This window comes from Drosophila kikkawai, chromosome 3R (genome assembly GCF_030179895.1).
Source record: "Drosophila kikkawai strain 14028-0561.14 chromosome 3R, DkikHiC1v2, whole genome shotgun sequence".
Classification (NCBI taxonomy): domain Eukaryota; kingdom Metazoa; phylum Arthropoda; class Insecta; order Diptera; family Drosophilidae; genus Drosophila; species Drosophila kikkawai.
In genome coordinates this window covers 30,142,346-30,157,234 of record NC_091731.1, presented here as the reverse complement: position 1 = coordinate 30,157,234, position 14,889 = coordinate 30,142,346, and the positions used below count along the sequence as shown (strand labels likewise).

The 14,889-nt window shown below is 43.6% G+C and overlaps 4 protein-coding genes across 4 annotated transcripts; 3 read left to right on the top strand and 1 right to left on the bottom strand.

Annotated features, from left to right (window-relative positions):
• The first annotated feature begins 226 nt into the window (after window positions 1–226).
• Window positions 227–1,511, top strand: Mst98Ca (Male-specific RNA 98Ca). The gene has a single exon (XM_017171426.3). It carries the CDS (start codon window positions 371–373, stop codon window positions 1,349–1,351), a length of 981 nt encoding a protein of 326 aa, XP_017026915.1. The 5' UTR covers window positions 227–370; the 3' UTR covers window positions 1,352–1,511.
• Window positions 1,512–1,649: 138 nt separating this feature from the next.
• Mst98Cb (Male-specific RNA 98Cb) lies at window positions 1,650–2,722 on the top strand. The gene has a single exon (XM_017171427.3). The coding sequence runs from the start codon at window positions 1,774–1,776 to the stop codon at window positions 2,584–2,586; it is 813 nt and encodes a 270-aa protein (XP_017026916.1). The 5' UTR covers window positions 1,650–1,773; the 3' UTR covers window positions 2,587–2,722.
• A 228-nt stretch (window positions 2,723–2,950) lies between these two features.
• UQCR-14L (Ubiquinol-cytochrome c reductase 14 kDa subunit-like) lies at window positions 2,951–4,155 on the top strand. The gene is made up of 2 exons (XM_017171428.2): window positions 2,951–3,367; window positions 3,429–4,155. Exon 1 carries the CDS (start codon window positions 3,031–3,033, stop codon window positions 3,358–3,360), a length of 330 nt encoding a protein of 109 aa, XP_017026917.1. The 5' UTR covers window positions 2,951–3,030; the 3' UTR covers window positions 3,361–3,367; window positions 3,429–4,155.
• An 8,506-nt stretch (window positions 4,156–12,661) lies between these two features.
• Window positions 12,662–13,655, bottom strand: LOC108077666 (uncharacterized). The gene has a single exon (XM_017171086.3). The coding sequence runs from the start codon at window positions 13,562–13,564 to the stop codon at window positions 12,698–12,700; it is 867 nt and encodes a 288-aa protein (XP_017026575.1). The 5' UTR covers window positions 13,565–13,655; the 3' UTR covers window positions 12,662–12,697.
• Window positions 13,656–14,889: the final 1,234 nt, after the last annotated feature.

The following is a 14,889-nucleotide window of genomic DNA, read 5'->3' as shown; positions in this document are numbered from 1 at the left end:
CATTCAAGAAACGCTCGGCATTTTTCCAATGCATCGGTTAAAGGATTAAACTTTCAGCTGCCACACTTAAACTATTTTAAAACAATATATCTCGTCTATGAAATCGTATAGGCTTTCGTAAATATATTCCCTTAATATTCAAATGAGGTTCATAAAACCGATCGAAGAACTCCATTTGCCAAAAATCGATCAAAGGGGGCCTGGGCCTTTTTACTGTGATGTCGTCGTGCCGTTGGGACTCATTCAATTCAGTTCAGATTCTACTTTCGCTCCGAATAACTTCCAAATTGTTCCGCAAAAATTTTGTAAAAAAGAAATTAGTTTTTTTTTCTTAAAATATAAATTTTGGTGAGCTCGAGTCAAAAAAAAAATGTGTTCTCCGTGCGGTCCCTGCAGCCCCTGCGATCCGTGCTGCGGCCCCTTCGAGTGTTCGCCCAAATGCTACAATGCCGCCCAGTTGGAGGCACTGCCGCAATGTGCTCCGCGCATCCCGCCGCCCTTCCCCAAATGCATCACCGTGCAGCAGCCGCCACGCATGATCTGCAAGAAGCGGGTCGTGTTCACGGAAAAGATTGTGCCGGAACCGATGGTAGTTAACCGCTGCCGGCAGATTACCATCCCGAAAGTGGTGGATGCTACACGGGTCATCAAGGTACCGAAGCTCATTTGGGTCTCTCAAATGGTGCGCGAGCCCAGGGTTATCTACTACCCATCCATGATCCCCGATCCCTATGTGGTGTGCTATCCTAAGCGCGTCTGCGAGCCGCGGGAGGTCTGCCAGTCCATTCTGTGTCAACCGAAGCCCCAGACCATCGATATCCCGCCACCCAGGGAGTACTGCTGCTATCCCAACGGCCCCATCAACTACAAGCCCAGTGCCGCCTGTCCACCCTGCCCTATTGGTCCATGTGCCCCCGGAGGACCCTGCTGCCCGTTGCCCTGCTTCGGCGCCAATCAGTATCCCATCGCAGAAGGTCGATGCGGACCATGTGGTCCTTGCGGACCCTGCGGTCCTGGGCGGTGCAGCCCAGGTGCCTGCGGACCCTGTGGGCCTCGCTGTGGTCCCGGCTGCGGTCCGTGCGCCGTGCCCAATTGTGGGCCCTGCGGCCTCACAATGCCGTCGGGACCATTTGTTCCGTCACCGTGCGGACCCTGTTCTCCCGGCGGACCTTGCGGACCGCTTAGCAACTCGCCAGCCGGTGTGTGCGGGCCTTGTTCGCCCCCTTGTCCGTACGAGTCGCCAGAGTGTGGGCCCTGCTATCCGTGTGCTCCCACTCCGTGGAACACGCACTGCGGCCCCGTCGGACCGTGCGGACCACAAGTGCCCTGCGGTCCGTGTGGCCCCTGTTAGGATGTGGATCTGGATCTCCGTTGTGGACCGAAACTTGTCTATGCCGACTCCCGCTCAAATGATCATCATACACTACTATCCAACGTCCTATAGTACAGTTAGCTTTGTAAACATGCATTGACGACTCATTGGCTGTAAATAAAAATCGGATTTAAGCGAATTTTGTGCTACTGAGTTCTATATTTTACCCAAGGGAAAAATTGGAAAAACAGGATAAAAATCTAAAATCTAGAAAAAGATCTAGTAGGCCTTGCCTCTGTATTTGTGGCTTGTCATAAGCTCTGCCTATTTCTAGATCCCATTTCGATTCAGCTTTCGCTTCGATACACATCCAAATTTCTCAGAACAAATTTTAAGTCAAAAAAAAAAACAAATTTTACTGTTTTTAGAATAATTTCTGGCAATCTTTATCAATCGGAATCATGTGCTCCCCGTGCGGTCCCTGCAGCCCCTGCGATCCGTGCTGCGGCCCCTTCGAGTGTTCGCCCAAATGCTACAATGCCGCCCAGTTAGAGGCACTGCCGCAATGTGCTCCGCGCATCCCGCCGCCCTTCCCCAAATGCATTACCGTGCAGCAGCCGCCACGCATGATCTGCAAGAAGCGGGTCGTGTTTACGGAAAAGATTGTTCCAGAGCCAATGGTAGTTAACCGCTGCCGGCAGATCACCATCCCGAAAGTGGTGGATGCTACACGGGTCATCAAGGTACCGAAGCTCATTTGGGTCTCTCAAATGGTGCGCGAGCCCAGGGTTATCTACTACCCTTCAATGATCCCCGATCCCTATGTGGTGTGCTATCCCAAGCGCGTCTGCGAGCCGCGGGAGGTCTGCCAGTCCATTCTGTGTCAACCGAAGCCCCAGACCATCGATATCCCGCCACCCAGGGAGTACTGCTGCTATCCCAACGGCCCCATCAACTACAAGCCCAGTGCCGCCTGTCCACCCTGCCCCATTGGGCCATGTGCCCCCGGAGGACCCTGCTGCCCGTTGCCCTGCTTCTCCACCAACCAGTATCCCATCGCGGAAGGACGTTGCGGACCTTGCGGTCCATGTGGACCGGGCTGCGGACCTTGCGGTCCGGGCTGTGGTCCTTGCGGACCTTTTGGACCGGGCTGTGGTCCTTGCGGGCCTTGCGGGCCTTTTGGACCGGGCTGTGGTCCTTGCGGACCTTTCGGACCGGGCTGCGGTCCTTGCGGACCTTGTGGACCGAGTTGCGGTCCCTACGGACCTTGCTAAGGTGGATAGCACTCGTACAAGTCGAATGGCCGTCTGCCAGAAGTCTACGTTTGAGAAGTCTTACCTATAAAATTATGCCAGTGCAGGATGGAAGTATGCAAGTTTTGGTTAAGTTCCGAATAAATTTTATATAATATTTTGCTGGTGTTTCTTTTGAATTTTTAAAGAGAAAAATATGGGGCCTAGTGATACAGAGCATACTGATCCTTAAATTTATTTAAGCTAGAAAAAGTTGCAACATTTTGCGGTTAAATATTTAATTACCATATATTTAAAATCGGTCAAAGGTTTTAGAGGTAGCTCTGCAATGTTAATGTTGGAGAGTTTTACTTAATCTCTTTACCTGGTATTTTAGATTCAATTTTCCATTCATTCATTTTGTGATTCCAAAGCTAACAAAGCAGCCGAAAGACTTTTCTGTATTCTTAAATTGTTTCATAAATCATGTCGCAGTACTGTGCCCGAAAGGGACCCGTGGTGTTCTCCAAACTGGGCAAGTGGGCCTATAACTTGTCCGGCTTCAACCAATACGGACTGTACCGCGATGATTGTCTGAACGAGAACGAAGACGTGCAGGAGGCAGTGCGTCGCCTGCCGCGTGACTTGTACGACGAGCGCAACTATCGCATCATGAGAGCTCTGCATTTGTCAATGACCAAAACGGTTCTGCCCAAGGAGGAGTGGACCAAGTACGAGGAAGATGTCAAGTACTTGGAACCCTATCTAAACGAGGTGATCAAAGAGCGCCTGGAGCGTGAGGAATGGGGAAAGTAAACTCTCGGTAAGTATTATTTCCCGAAATTAATATCAAACTTAATAATTGGTTAACTAACCACTTAAAGCACGTTTCCTGGAATTTGCATTCATTTTAAAATCCCGTCGATACACGGCTATGTCAACGCAAATAATTTTCGCATTAAGGCCGTTCGAATAAATACTACATATACATATAAAATACAATATATGAAATTCATTAACAGCGAAAACAATTCAAATTAGTGTGTGGGGGCGTGACCCTGTGCCTGAACACGTGTTGTTCGTCCCCAGATTTAAAATCGAGGCGTACCAGTGGTGGGCGGAGGAGGAGGCGTGTGTGCATGGCCCGCACATCCTGTCAATCCTCGAATACTTATGCGCATCCTGTTTAAAATGCAGCAAACAACCGCAACTGCAGATGCAGATACACATTCGCCGGCTGCAGCCGCCTATCAGCATCTCTGGCGCTGTCTGATTGTTCTGGCGCTGCCACTCGACCGGAAGAAATTATTGTTATTCGAATTGATCTGCCATAGTTTCGATGTTGCCGATGCGATAGGCAATGTTGCTGCCACCGGGGCGATATCGCTGCGTCTGCGGCCGGTTACTGCCAGAGTTGTGATAACGTCAACGGAGGAAAGAATGCAGAAAACGATTTCCCATACCCATTAAGGGGAGTATATTGTTTATAATTTAATTTGTGTTTATAATTTAAGGGTTTTTATAAGGAAAATGTATATGATTACCTAGTAATATAAGTAAATTATTTATGATGGATTTGTCAAACAACTTATTAAAATTTATTTAAAACTATTTATTTTATATTTTCACTGAAGAAGGATATCTCTCAGTCGAATCCATTTTCGATTTTATTTTGTATTAATGCGGCCATCGTTGGCGTTATTTATTTGTGCTCACATATGCATAAATAACGGGTGGTGGTGGCTGGGCGGTGGATCCACCCGCACCACAGACACCAATGCCCAACTGCCGCTTGTACAATAAATTGCAAAAATATTATTTTATCAACAATAATTAATTAAATGCACTTAATTGCGTGCCGCAGTCGCAGTTGCTGTAGCTCTGCCGCTGCTCTGTAGCCTTTTTTTGTAGCTGTTTCATTTTTGTATTTATTTTTTCTGGTTTATTTTTGTTGTGTATATTTTCTGCTCTCCCCTGTACGACCTTGTTTTTATGCAGCTGCTACTGATGTTGCCTCGTTTGTGTGTGGAGTATGGGTGGCTGGGTGGTTGGGTGGTTGGGCGGTTGGGCGGTAGTGGAAACATGGTCATCTTCATGCATATGCTTGAGCAGCGTTGTAAGTAGCCATGTAAGCGGACAAGTGGCCGGCAGTCTGTCCCCCGATTTCAGCCGAACTCTTTCTGCGATTTATGCGTATTTTTAAGTGGCATTAAGTGCGCGTTAACATCTTATGAAGCTGGAGCCGGCAACAACGGCAACAATAAATTATTGCAGCAGCAGCAGCAGCATCAGCAACATCTGGATGGCCATTAAACGCCCCGAAACAAATGCTAATTGACGAGTGCCACAGAGAAAGTGTGCTTTAAAAAGGAGCGGTAAGTCGCCGGGAAAGCTTAATGAGTTGTCCGGCTAATTGGTGGAATGCAGCAGCAACTGTAACTGCAACTGCAACTGCAACATCTCGAGCTGTTACATTTGCATTGTTATTGCGGCAAGTTGGTGGGCTTCAGCTTGGCTTGTTAATGAAGTTTGTTTGGCCGACATGCGGCAGGGAGAAATATTATGCATACGCCATGTTGGCCAAAAGTTTTACAAAATCCTGTCCTGGCCATGGACACTGCACTGCACGTTCCTTGGACACATATAATGCGTGTGCGTGTGTGTGTATGGTAATTTACAATCCCCAGCGCTGGCCATGTACACATGCCTGCACGTGTATGGGTAAATTGTTAAATTTATACACAAAAGCAACGCTGCGCTGCGCTGCAACTGCCAAAGTAATTTGCGATAAGTGCGTCAGATTCTTTGGGGAATTTTCGACCAGCAGAACCACAGAAGCATCGCAGCATCGCCGCCCCGCCACCACCGGAACAACAACTACGACAATAATAATGCAACCACAACAACAAGTGAAGTAAAAAGTGAATATTTATTCGGAATTCGAGGGTTTGCCACCAGCAAGTATAAATGAAACTGAAATGCGCTGCGATCTGGCATTAAGATTAAAGCCCTCTCCTTCGTCCTGCCCTTTTTTTGGCAAAATTAAGTTTAGCTGCACTTTGATTAAGGAATATACATACATATCTCTGGGGGCAGGTTCGAGTTTATTGTTGCACAATTACCTTTGAAATGTTGGAATTAAATGTTCTGTGGTTACAGAAATGCAGTGCGTTTCATTTAACTAATACATTTTGCATTCATTTTCTTAAGATTAAAGTTGAAAAACTTGCAAATATATGATTTAATCCCACAAAGTAGTTACTTTACAATGGAAATTTAAGATTTATGTTAAGGTATTGAGACAAAGCTTATATAATACTTAATAATAATTTCTTAACCTACAAAACAAACGAATAAACAACATATTTTTTCTGAAATATCCCAAAATCTCCCCAAATCTCAAAGAGATTTATATTTTTGAAACGCACTGCATATGAATATATTTACAGGAATGCCCAAAAGGACATTGGCAATCAGGCAACGGCCAAGGAGCCAAGATGGAAGGCGACCACAAAAAACCAGGACACATTTCATTTGCGGCTTGTCCTGCTCGTGTGTATGTGTGTGTGCTTTTCCGTAAATAAGTCACAAGTGTATGCACATATACTTAAAAGTATGTGCGTGTAAAAAAAAGGCAATTTGTATTTCAGCGCTGTCCCGCAATGCCGTAATAATAAATTGCATAAAAGTATGCAATGAAAATAAAAATGCCAGTGCGTAATTAATGAGTCAAGGTGGTGTCATATGGCGCTTACCCACACACACACACACACACACTCTCCCTGGTGGGAGATGGAGACATGCGACTTTGCCGTACATTGCGTGTTAAGTCGCGTATTTCATGGCGTTTATTTATTATGCACAAAGTGCCACCAGTAAAGGAGCAGGAGGAGCAATAGCAGAGTGAGAAGGAGCGGGAGCAAAAGCAGGAGGATAGCTTCCCGCCCATCCAAAGGCCAAGCAAAATTATTGACTCAATTTGTAAGCTGGCTGAGGAACACACAAACAAATACCTAGGCACTGACACATACGTACAGCTGCGGTCAGAATAATAGCATTTTAAAAAACACGTTAAACAGAAAATTAAATATTATTATATTATTATAAGCGTGCTTTGATATTATACGATAAACACAATTCCACTGAAACCTCTTACTTAAACTTCCTATTTCCCTAAATCACACCTTGTTTATTCATTAAGTTATTTCCCATCTAAAAGCCAAGTGAAGTCTATAGAAGGTATTACAATTTTGCCCTCTACAGTAATCACACTCGAGAGTAGTACGTGTGTAAGCCCCGCAGGCGCGTTAATTGCTTATGGGGCGCACATTATTCAGCTGTCATTCGGCAAATGGTAAACGCAATTCTCTGTCTCTACATCGCGCACCCCTCTCCCCCTCATCTACTAAATCCTGGCCGAGAGAATAGAAGAAGAAATGGCCAAAGTTGCGGCTTTGGCAAACAATTAGGCAGCTAATTTGCAGCGGCTAAAAGGGCTGGGCGCGACCTAATCCTGTCTCTCTCCCGGAAAGGAGAGGCAAGGTGGCGAGTCAGGGACACGACGTCAGTCAGGAAGAGAGACGGAATTTGGTATGAAATTTGGGCCAGCAGCTAAATCACTGCCAAATCCTTTTGACAAATACGCACACAAGGACGCCCAGACACAACTAAGCTGGGCGCTGAGCTGAAAGGAAACGGAAGCGCGCTAATATGGCAAGTTATTCAAAAGGCATTCCAGATCGAGATAAATGCACTCGCTGTAGCTGAAGCTGAAGCTAAGAGCTGATGTTGCACGTTAGAAAATAAAGCAACCTCATTAAGTATTTATTACTTTGAAGATTCAAGGCTTCTAAGCCATATTCTTAATCAAAAATTCATTCTATGAGTATGGATTGCGATGTGAAAGTCCTGCTGTTGGGTTTAGACTTATGGCTCTTCATATTTCGCTCAGTGTGCAACTCTTACTAGATGTCGACAGAGTGCTCGGCTGTCAACACTCCGAAAACTAAAAAGGTGACAAGGACAAAGCGCGTAGAGCGTTGGCCCTGCACTGCTGCGGTTTACTGCGAGGCTGTGAAGATGCCAGAATGCCTGGATCCTAGGATACTAGAACACTGGGATAGTAGGATGCTGGGATGCCAGCGCACATGGCAGCTGTCATGCGTGCCCTGGAATTGCTCCGATTTCTGGAGCTGGGAATCCATGGCTTACAGCTAAGTGGCAAAAGGTTGCAGGGCACTAGATGCACAGAAAACAAATTGTGATATCTTCAGAAGAGTATCCCCAGATTATTATAAAAAGGATATTATATAGAGAAGTAAGTACCTTTTACGACTCTTGAACTAATCTTAAAGTTATTTCTCTTTATTAAATATAAAAACCATATTTTCTTTGTGTGTAGTGCATCAATCAACCTAAGGCTGCCTCAACCTGGTCCTCATCCGCATCCCCATCATCAGAGGAAGCCGTCTCTTGTCAGCCGTAATTTACGCGCATTCACGCTCGTTCCGCGATCCGGCAAATGGCAAACAAAAGACCTAAGACCCAAGCACTGCACGGCGAGATGACAGCCACCGCAAATCGTTTTGATTTTGCACACACACGTGACTGATTCACTGGCTGCTCCGGAGGAATCTCACGACAAAGGTCGGATGATGGCACATATGACAAAATCTTAACAGACCCCAAGATGGGCTAAGGTTGCAAGAATAAAGTAAATGAAGCCGATGAAAACAACTCGCAATTGATTAGAGCCTGAAAGGTTAAAGGATAAAAGGGGGAGAGAGGTGGAAATAATTGCAGGGAATATCCTTAAGACAAAAGGAATTTAAAATTTAATTTAGTGTTCAGGAAATGGAAACTGCCTCAAGTAACGCCAGGTTTTTGACAATATATCTCTTTATTTTATGCCAGTTTTTTTTACATAATTGTTAAATCAAGAACATCCTTCAGCACTTAACAAGCTAAGCATCTAAGCTTTCATAATTTCCTTACTATTAGCTAATTACATTGTTTGAACAATCATTTTACCCAACGCTTACTAAATATTGCAACATTCGAAATACAAATCTCATTTGGCCTGCCATTTGTAATGATAACAATTTAATTCAATAGAAAATAGTTTTGTGAGCTTACAACTACACATTCATATACCGCCATGACGTGCTTCGATAGCAAAATCAATTCTTTCCCGCCAGCACAGAGGCAGAGGAGGATGGGTGCCCCCAACACACCCTGCCAAACAGGTGATCATTAGATTTGGCAAGTCGCAAACGCTTCGCAACGTATTTACTACATTGAACCGACATTATTATGGAATGGCTGGCTCTGGCTCTGGCTCTGGCCGAATTGAATTGAATTATTATAACAGTTTCTGTTGTCAACATTGTTGTTGCCGCTGCTGGTGTGTGTGTGCTGCGGGTGTCAATAATGCGTATCTGTATCTGTTGCTGGCAAGTACGTGACAGACGCGTTTTGGCGCGATTAAATTACGTTTATGATTATATTTTGTTACAAATACAATGCCATCACAGACCCACACATGCACACTAACTTGCCACGTCATAAACAAACGACAGATACGACAGATACCGGGATGGAGGGGACCATGTCACATTGTATTGAAGTGAAAATGGTTAACAATTGCGGCTGGAACCGACAACAATGCTCCATTGATGCATGTTTGTGATGGATTTTCCTATTAAACGCTCACAATGCCCAAATAAACAGCAGCCTTAATTGAATTTTAATTTAATCAAGAGGAGTTTTGCACTGAAAGAAGTGCCAAGGATAATAATATTTACCTCTTTGGGTTGACTGTGATTATTATTAATTGTAAATTTTTCTAACAAATTATTTAATAATTTAGGAATGGTTAAGAGTGTTTTTTTTATATTCTTTTTAATACTATAGGATCTTTATTTTTGAATTATTTCTTATTATTGATATGTTCTATCAATCCTTAGCATAAACATAAATATTTATTCCTAAAACAAGTACCATTTCAGCCTTCGCTTAATCATTTTCTACTCTTGTTGACTCTACCACCATTTCTTTTCGTTTATTTTTCCCGTGCATTATTAATTTTAGCACTTCCCCCGTTCGACATTCCCGAGATTAACCGCACTTTATGCAAATGGGATGCTCAAACACTTCTGGCAATCTCAACACTTTCGTGCTTCAAGGAGCCACTTGAACTGCACCTCGAAGTCATCATCGTCCCGATCCTTCCTTCCATCCTTCCGCTGGCTCGTTCTCATTTCAGCCTCCCGACATTAAATATCATTCCGGCTGACGCTTATTGCTTATTGCAACAAAGGATAGTAGCATCAGCGGCAGCAGCAGACCGTGGTGCTTACACATAATATGAAATTAATAACAATCATACGCCACGTTGCCCGCCTGCCAGCCCGCCTTGCCACTTGGCACTGACAGCCGCATTTGGGTTCATAAGTCCTGCTCGCGAAGATTTCTAAAACTGTCAGAAATTGCAGGAAAATTACGCAGGGCATCGAGAGTATCGCAGAGCGGCAGGCGCTGGAGCGCAGCTGCCAGAACGCTTATTAAAATATAAATATGCTAAAACAAAAAGCGCGTGCGGACGCCAAATGGACGAAGGGCTTTCGCCCGGCAAAACACAACAGAAACAGAACAACACAACTTGCGCACCGACCGGGCAAAGTTAAAAAACTAAAGTTTTATACTATAAAATAATTTCAACTACTTGAAATAAGCACGCGTAGAGGGGGAGAACGGGGCGGAAGTCAGGGAAATCTCGAGAATATGCGATGGGTGGGGATGTGGGGCTGAAAATGCAGGCGAAAAAAATGAAGAAACAAAAAGCTAGAACAAAAATTTACTGCACAACAGCAACTAAAGTGGAAATTTTCTGCTCGCAGTGGAAACTTTAGCACTCGAACTGAGGGAGCCGGCAGCTCTGCATCCCAGCAGCTCGGCATCCCGGGACCCCTTCATCCATCCATCCCCCGGGAAACTCTGACAACCAACAACTAACCATGCCAAGGAGCCAAGGCAGAAAGCAAAGTTGTTCTTTGCAAACAATTCGCAGTTATTCTTTTGGCGAATTTCGGACCAAGGTTATTTCGATATGTATTATGCAGGCGCTGCCCGAGCAAAGGAATCTGCGTTACGGAAAATATTTAAGAAAAAACAGCAATAAAAAAAGCGAACTAGTAAAGCAAACAAACAAACAGAAGTAGTAGCAGCAAAAGTGCATGGACTGGGATAATACATTTTTGATGGACTGCAGGCCAGAGTCGTCGCAACCAAACGGCTTATCATTCGATTTTCATTAGTAAATATGCACACAAAGAATACCAACTTCAGGCCGACCGATTGCGAGTGCATTTGAAGCGCAATTAGGCAAACATTCTGCTGCGGCCTGTTTCGTGAAAGAGGCACTGCAACAGCTCCAACAATCAATCAATTAGCCAATTAGTCGGCAAACTCATCACGCTCATCAGTTCCCCATGCAAAACTAACTAATTTGCGCACACAGCTAATCAAATTTAATTAAGACATCCAGTAAACATCGTGGCAAGCCGAGCTCCAAAGGCTGTACGCATACGCCTCCTTTGGCCAGGATACAGTTTTGGTAAGGATATTAGGACTTTTTTTAGACAACCTCTAAAAAAAAGCCATATATATAGATTTTCAAACTATCTTTCAAGTTCAAATAATTAAGAATTGTATGGAAAGTTTTCCTACAAAATTATAGAAATATTCAAAATTCAAAAGTAAGACAATAGCATTCAGTTAATTGTATTGTTTAATATACAAATCCCCCAAGGGTATACCATAAAGTCTACTATATTGACCGCAGGTGTTCAGACCCGTTGTCTGTTTGATTTACTGGTGAAATATGGTCGTTGTACACGAAAGCAGGCCAAACGTAACTCGTTTCAAGTCCAAACATTTTCGGTTATCAATGCAAATCCGTTGCGTTGTTGTTCAGCGCCAAAAAGTGGGCACCACCGCAAAAAGGCTTACCTGCAGACAATGCGTGCCACGCCCCTCCGGCATTCATCGGGCCTATATATAGTACCAATAGACAGGGGTAGTAGCTGTGCTTTTGTTCGCAACTTTCAGACCTGTGTTACCTGCCATTGCCTGCAGTTGCGTGTAGGTGAATGAGTGCCAAAAGTGCACTCAGAAAACTAAGTTTTAATCTATATACAAAAAACAAATATAAAAAAAGCCCCAGGACATAAAAGAGGTGGCTCTCGTCTAAGGCATTCCTTGACCTGGCTAAAATCGTTTTACATTACATTTTCGTTAATTGTTGTCCTGCCTATGAACCACAAGCCCAAAATTCTTCATAAATATAATATTTATAACTTCACTTTCTAAAAATTGAATTCAAAAGTTCCCGTTTTCTCTAGTGCAGCTTACAATTCCGTGGTATCGGTCGGACTTCAGGCAATTTAAGAGTTCTTTTATTACCAACTTGTTAGCCGTTTATTTGGCGCATTATAGACTCAACCGCTACCGAAAAACCCAAGCAATTCCAGGCCTCTGTTTGCAATGCTAGTGGTGGGTCCACATGATGGGTCCCGGGTCCGGATCCGGATACGGAGCCGTGTGCGTTTAGATAATCAACTAAACACTTCATTACTCCGTCCGGAGGGTGGTGCAAATTGCTTCGTCCCTGCGTTCTACTCCACAATTTACAAAAGGGGAGAAATGCGCAAAAATCCCCTGGTTATTTCGCACATTTTACATGCACGCGTTTCTATTGCTTTTCTTTTTTTTTTTAATTGAATGATACGGCCTCTGTTCCGATTCACAGTGAGAGGCATTAATTTAGATTAGCGCGTGAAAAGTGCGAGTTGAATGTTCTCAAATGGGTGTGTAAATAGTTGTTGAAAGCCGCTGCCGATTGAATCAGATTGAATGTTTAAGATATGCAGGAACCACTAAATAGTTAAGGTAACCATTAATTTAGGGAATTACGAAAAAAAACCAAAAAGCTGTTGCCTTTAGGACTTCGTAGAATAAAGGATTTCATCTTGTACCGCGAATATTTCAAGAGGAAAGACTTTCTCTTGGTTCTAAAAAGGTGGGTCCTAGCATTAAGTGTTATAGAAAAGAAAGAATAGATAATTAATTAATTTATTTAATCACAAAAATAGCTTCAGTTGCCATAGATAGTTCCCACCGGATAGACAACAATCTTTCGATTGTAATTAATCTGCAGCGTTTCGTAGTGATAGCCCTTATGCATCTGCACACAATTTCTTTGTTGCTCAAAGTCCTTCTTGATGGGCTCCATGTTCACATTGAAGCAGTTGATTTGAAAGGTAACAATATCCATCAGGCCCATCACATCGTAGAGACTTGAAATCTTCTCGCTCCAGATGCTCACCGATGCTATGGGCAGCGGATGCTCCTTCCGATATACCCGTGTGGCATCGTAGGGTGTGCGAAAGACGTGCATGGTGATTATACCAGTGGGTCCCTCGCCCAGATATCGGTGGGGAATGTCCCGCACCAGCATGGGTGTGGCATCGGGAAAGACACTCTCAGCAGGTCCCACAATCACCTCTGGCTTCAGTTCTGCCAGCTTCTTCAGGGTGCGTTTGTAGCAGGGATGATTGGCCACCCTGGAGTCAAGGGGCTTCATTAGGCTCACCACTCGACCCACAAGTTCTTGTAAGAGACTCTCCTGAACCAGAAGAACTGCCACCGCATCCAGGGCAAAAGGATCCTGCAGCGATTCGATGAGATAATGGAGAGCAGAACTGAGGTCGCTTTCCTCGAAAATAACCATCAGGCAAGGTGCATTCCAGGCGTACTTTGCATCAGGATTAACCAGTTCCTCAGAGTCAGGCTCCTCTTCTTCTATTACAGACTCGCCGCCTTCAGTCTCTGGCTCCGTCTTCTCGGTATTTTTTTGGAATGGCAAAGAATCATCTATTACATCGGGGCAAGTGATACGATCGTCCCTTTCACACGGCAGGATATGCACCATCTCTCGACTTATAACTGATTGAGTGCCCATTATTTTACAATCGATTATAATTTAAGCTGAGTTTTTCTAAACAAGGAGATGGTATATATATAAATTTGTTTTTGATATAAAAATGTAAGAATACTAGAGTGTGACTCTTATATTTTTTAAAAGTAAATGTGTTTCACAGGTTATATTATTTATTTACATATTCAATTATATTTATTTGTATTTCCATTTATTTGAATCATTAATTTTTAAACAGTTTAAGAATTCTAGTTCTCGCAAACAAATCCCCGATTATCCAGTGATTTTCCACTCTGCATTTGGTTTTTGTGACATTCAAGTTTTGCTTTTCCACAAAAAGTGGCCTCTGGCAACGAATCTGAAATCTGGCTGCTAAGCCCGCCTGCATGTCCTGGATTAGAGGAGACCTCTGGTAAATAAATATTAATGAAATGCATTTCATCAGCGATATGAAATTGCAAAATGTGACTCGGCTTGAAGCACCACTGAGGCCAAGTTAATTCTTGACTGGACTTTGCAAAATCTCAAATGCAATTACGTTCAGCATTCGTTGCAGCGGTGGGATCTGGTTTTTGGTTAAGCTCAAGTTGGCCCATTGTCAACTAATTGACAAATGAATGAGTTGATGTGCTTGACAGCATTTGATTCGAGACGAGGCTGCAGCTGAGACTGAGGCTGAGACAGAGACTGAGGCTGAGACGAGGCCAGGACACAAGCATTTTACACTCATTAAGTTTAATTACATATTTTGCAGGGCCGGTTGGGTCATTCGAGGCATTTGCCAGGAGCCAAAGTGACTGCAGATGCTTGCAGATTATTTCAGTTGAGTGGAACAATAGAGCTCCTTTGTTTCTGGCCAAATTCAAAACTTAATTAACCCCCTGTACTCTGGCAGGATTGCATGAACACATTGTTAAAAAATAATAAAGAACGGTTGAAGACTTGTTTTACTTGGCAATTTCTTTTTAGATTAGTCAAATGGCTGATTTTTTAGAGGAAATAATAATTGTAAAATAGTAAAAACATTTATTAACTCTCCTTGTATTGAGCATTATGTGTTTAACAGGCTTAATCAAATCCATAAATTATGGTTATCATTGATGTAATTATGTGTGCCAGCTTTAATTAATACGAAAATGATCGATTGTTCAAGTGACCCTTATCAATTTCGTGGCTTTAAGTTAAAGTATTCTCCTAATAGTCAACTCTTTAGACTCAAGGCAGGCATATAAAACCCAAAAACATATAACAAATCATTAAGCGTCCATTTTGTTTGCATATGAGAAACTGGGGAGTCACCAAAGGGAACCGGATTCCACTCTATCTCCAGACTTTTTCCTGTTCAATGT

Coding starts and splice junctions, on each gene's coding strand:
- Mst98Cb (XM_017171427.3), top strand. CDS start 1,774: ATGTGCTCCCCGTGCGGTCCCTGCAGCCCCTGCGATCCGTGCTGCGGC.
- Mst98Ca (XM_017171426.3), top strand. CDS start 371: ATGTGTTCTCCGTGCGGTCCCTGCAGCCCCTGCGATCCGTGCTGCGGC.
- LOC108077666 (XM_017171086.3), bottom strand. CDS start 13,564: ATGGGCACTCAATCAGTTATAAGTCGAGAGATGGTGCATATCCTGCCG.
- UQCR-14L (XM_017171428.2), top strand. CDS start 3,031: ATGTCGCAGTACTGTGCCCGAAAGGGACCCGTGGTGTTCTCCAAACTG.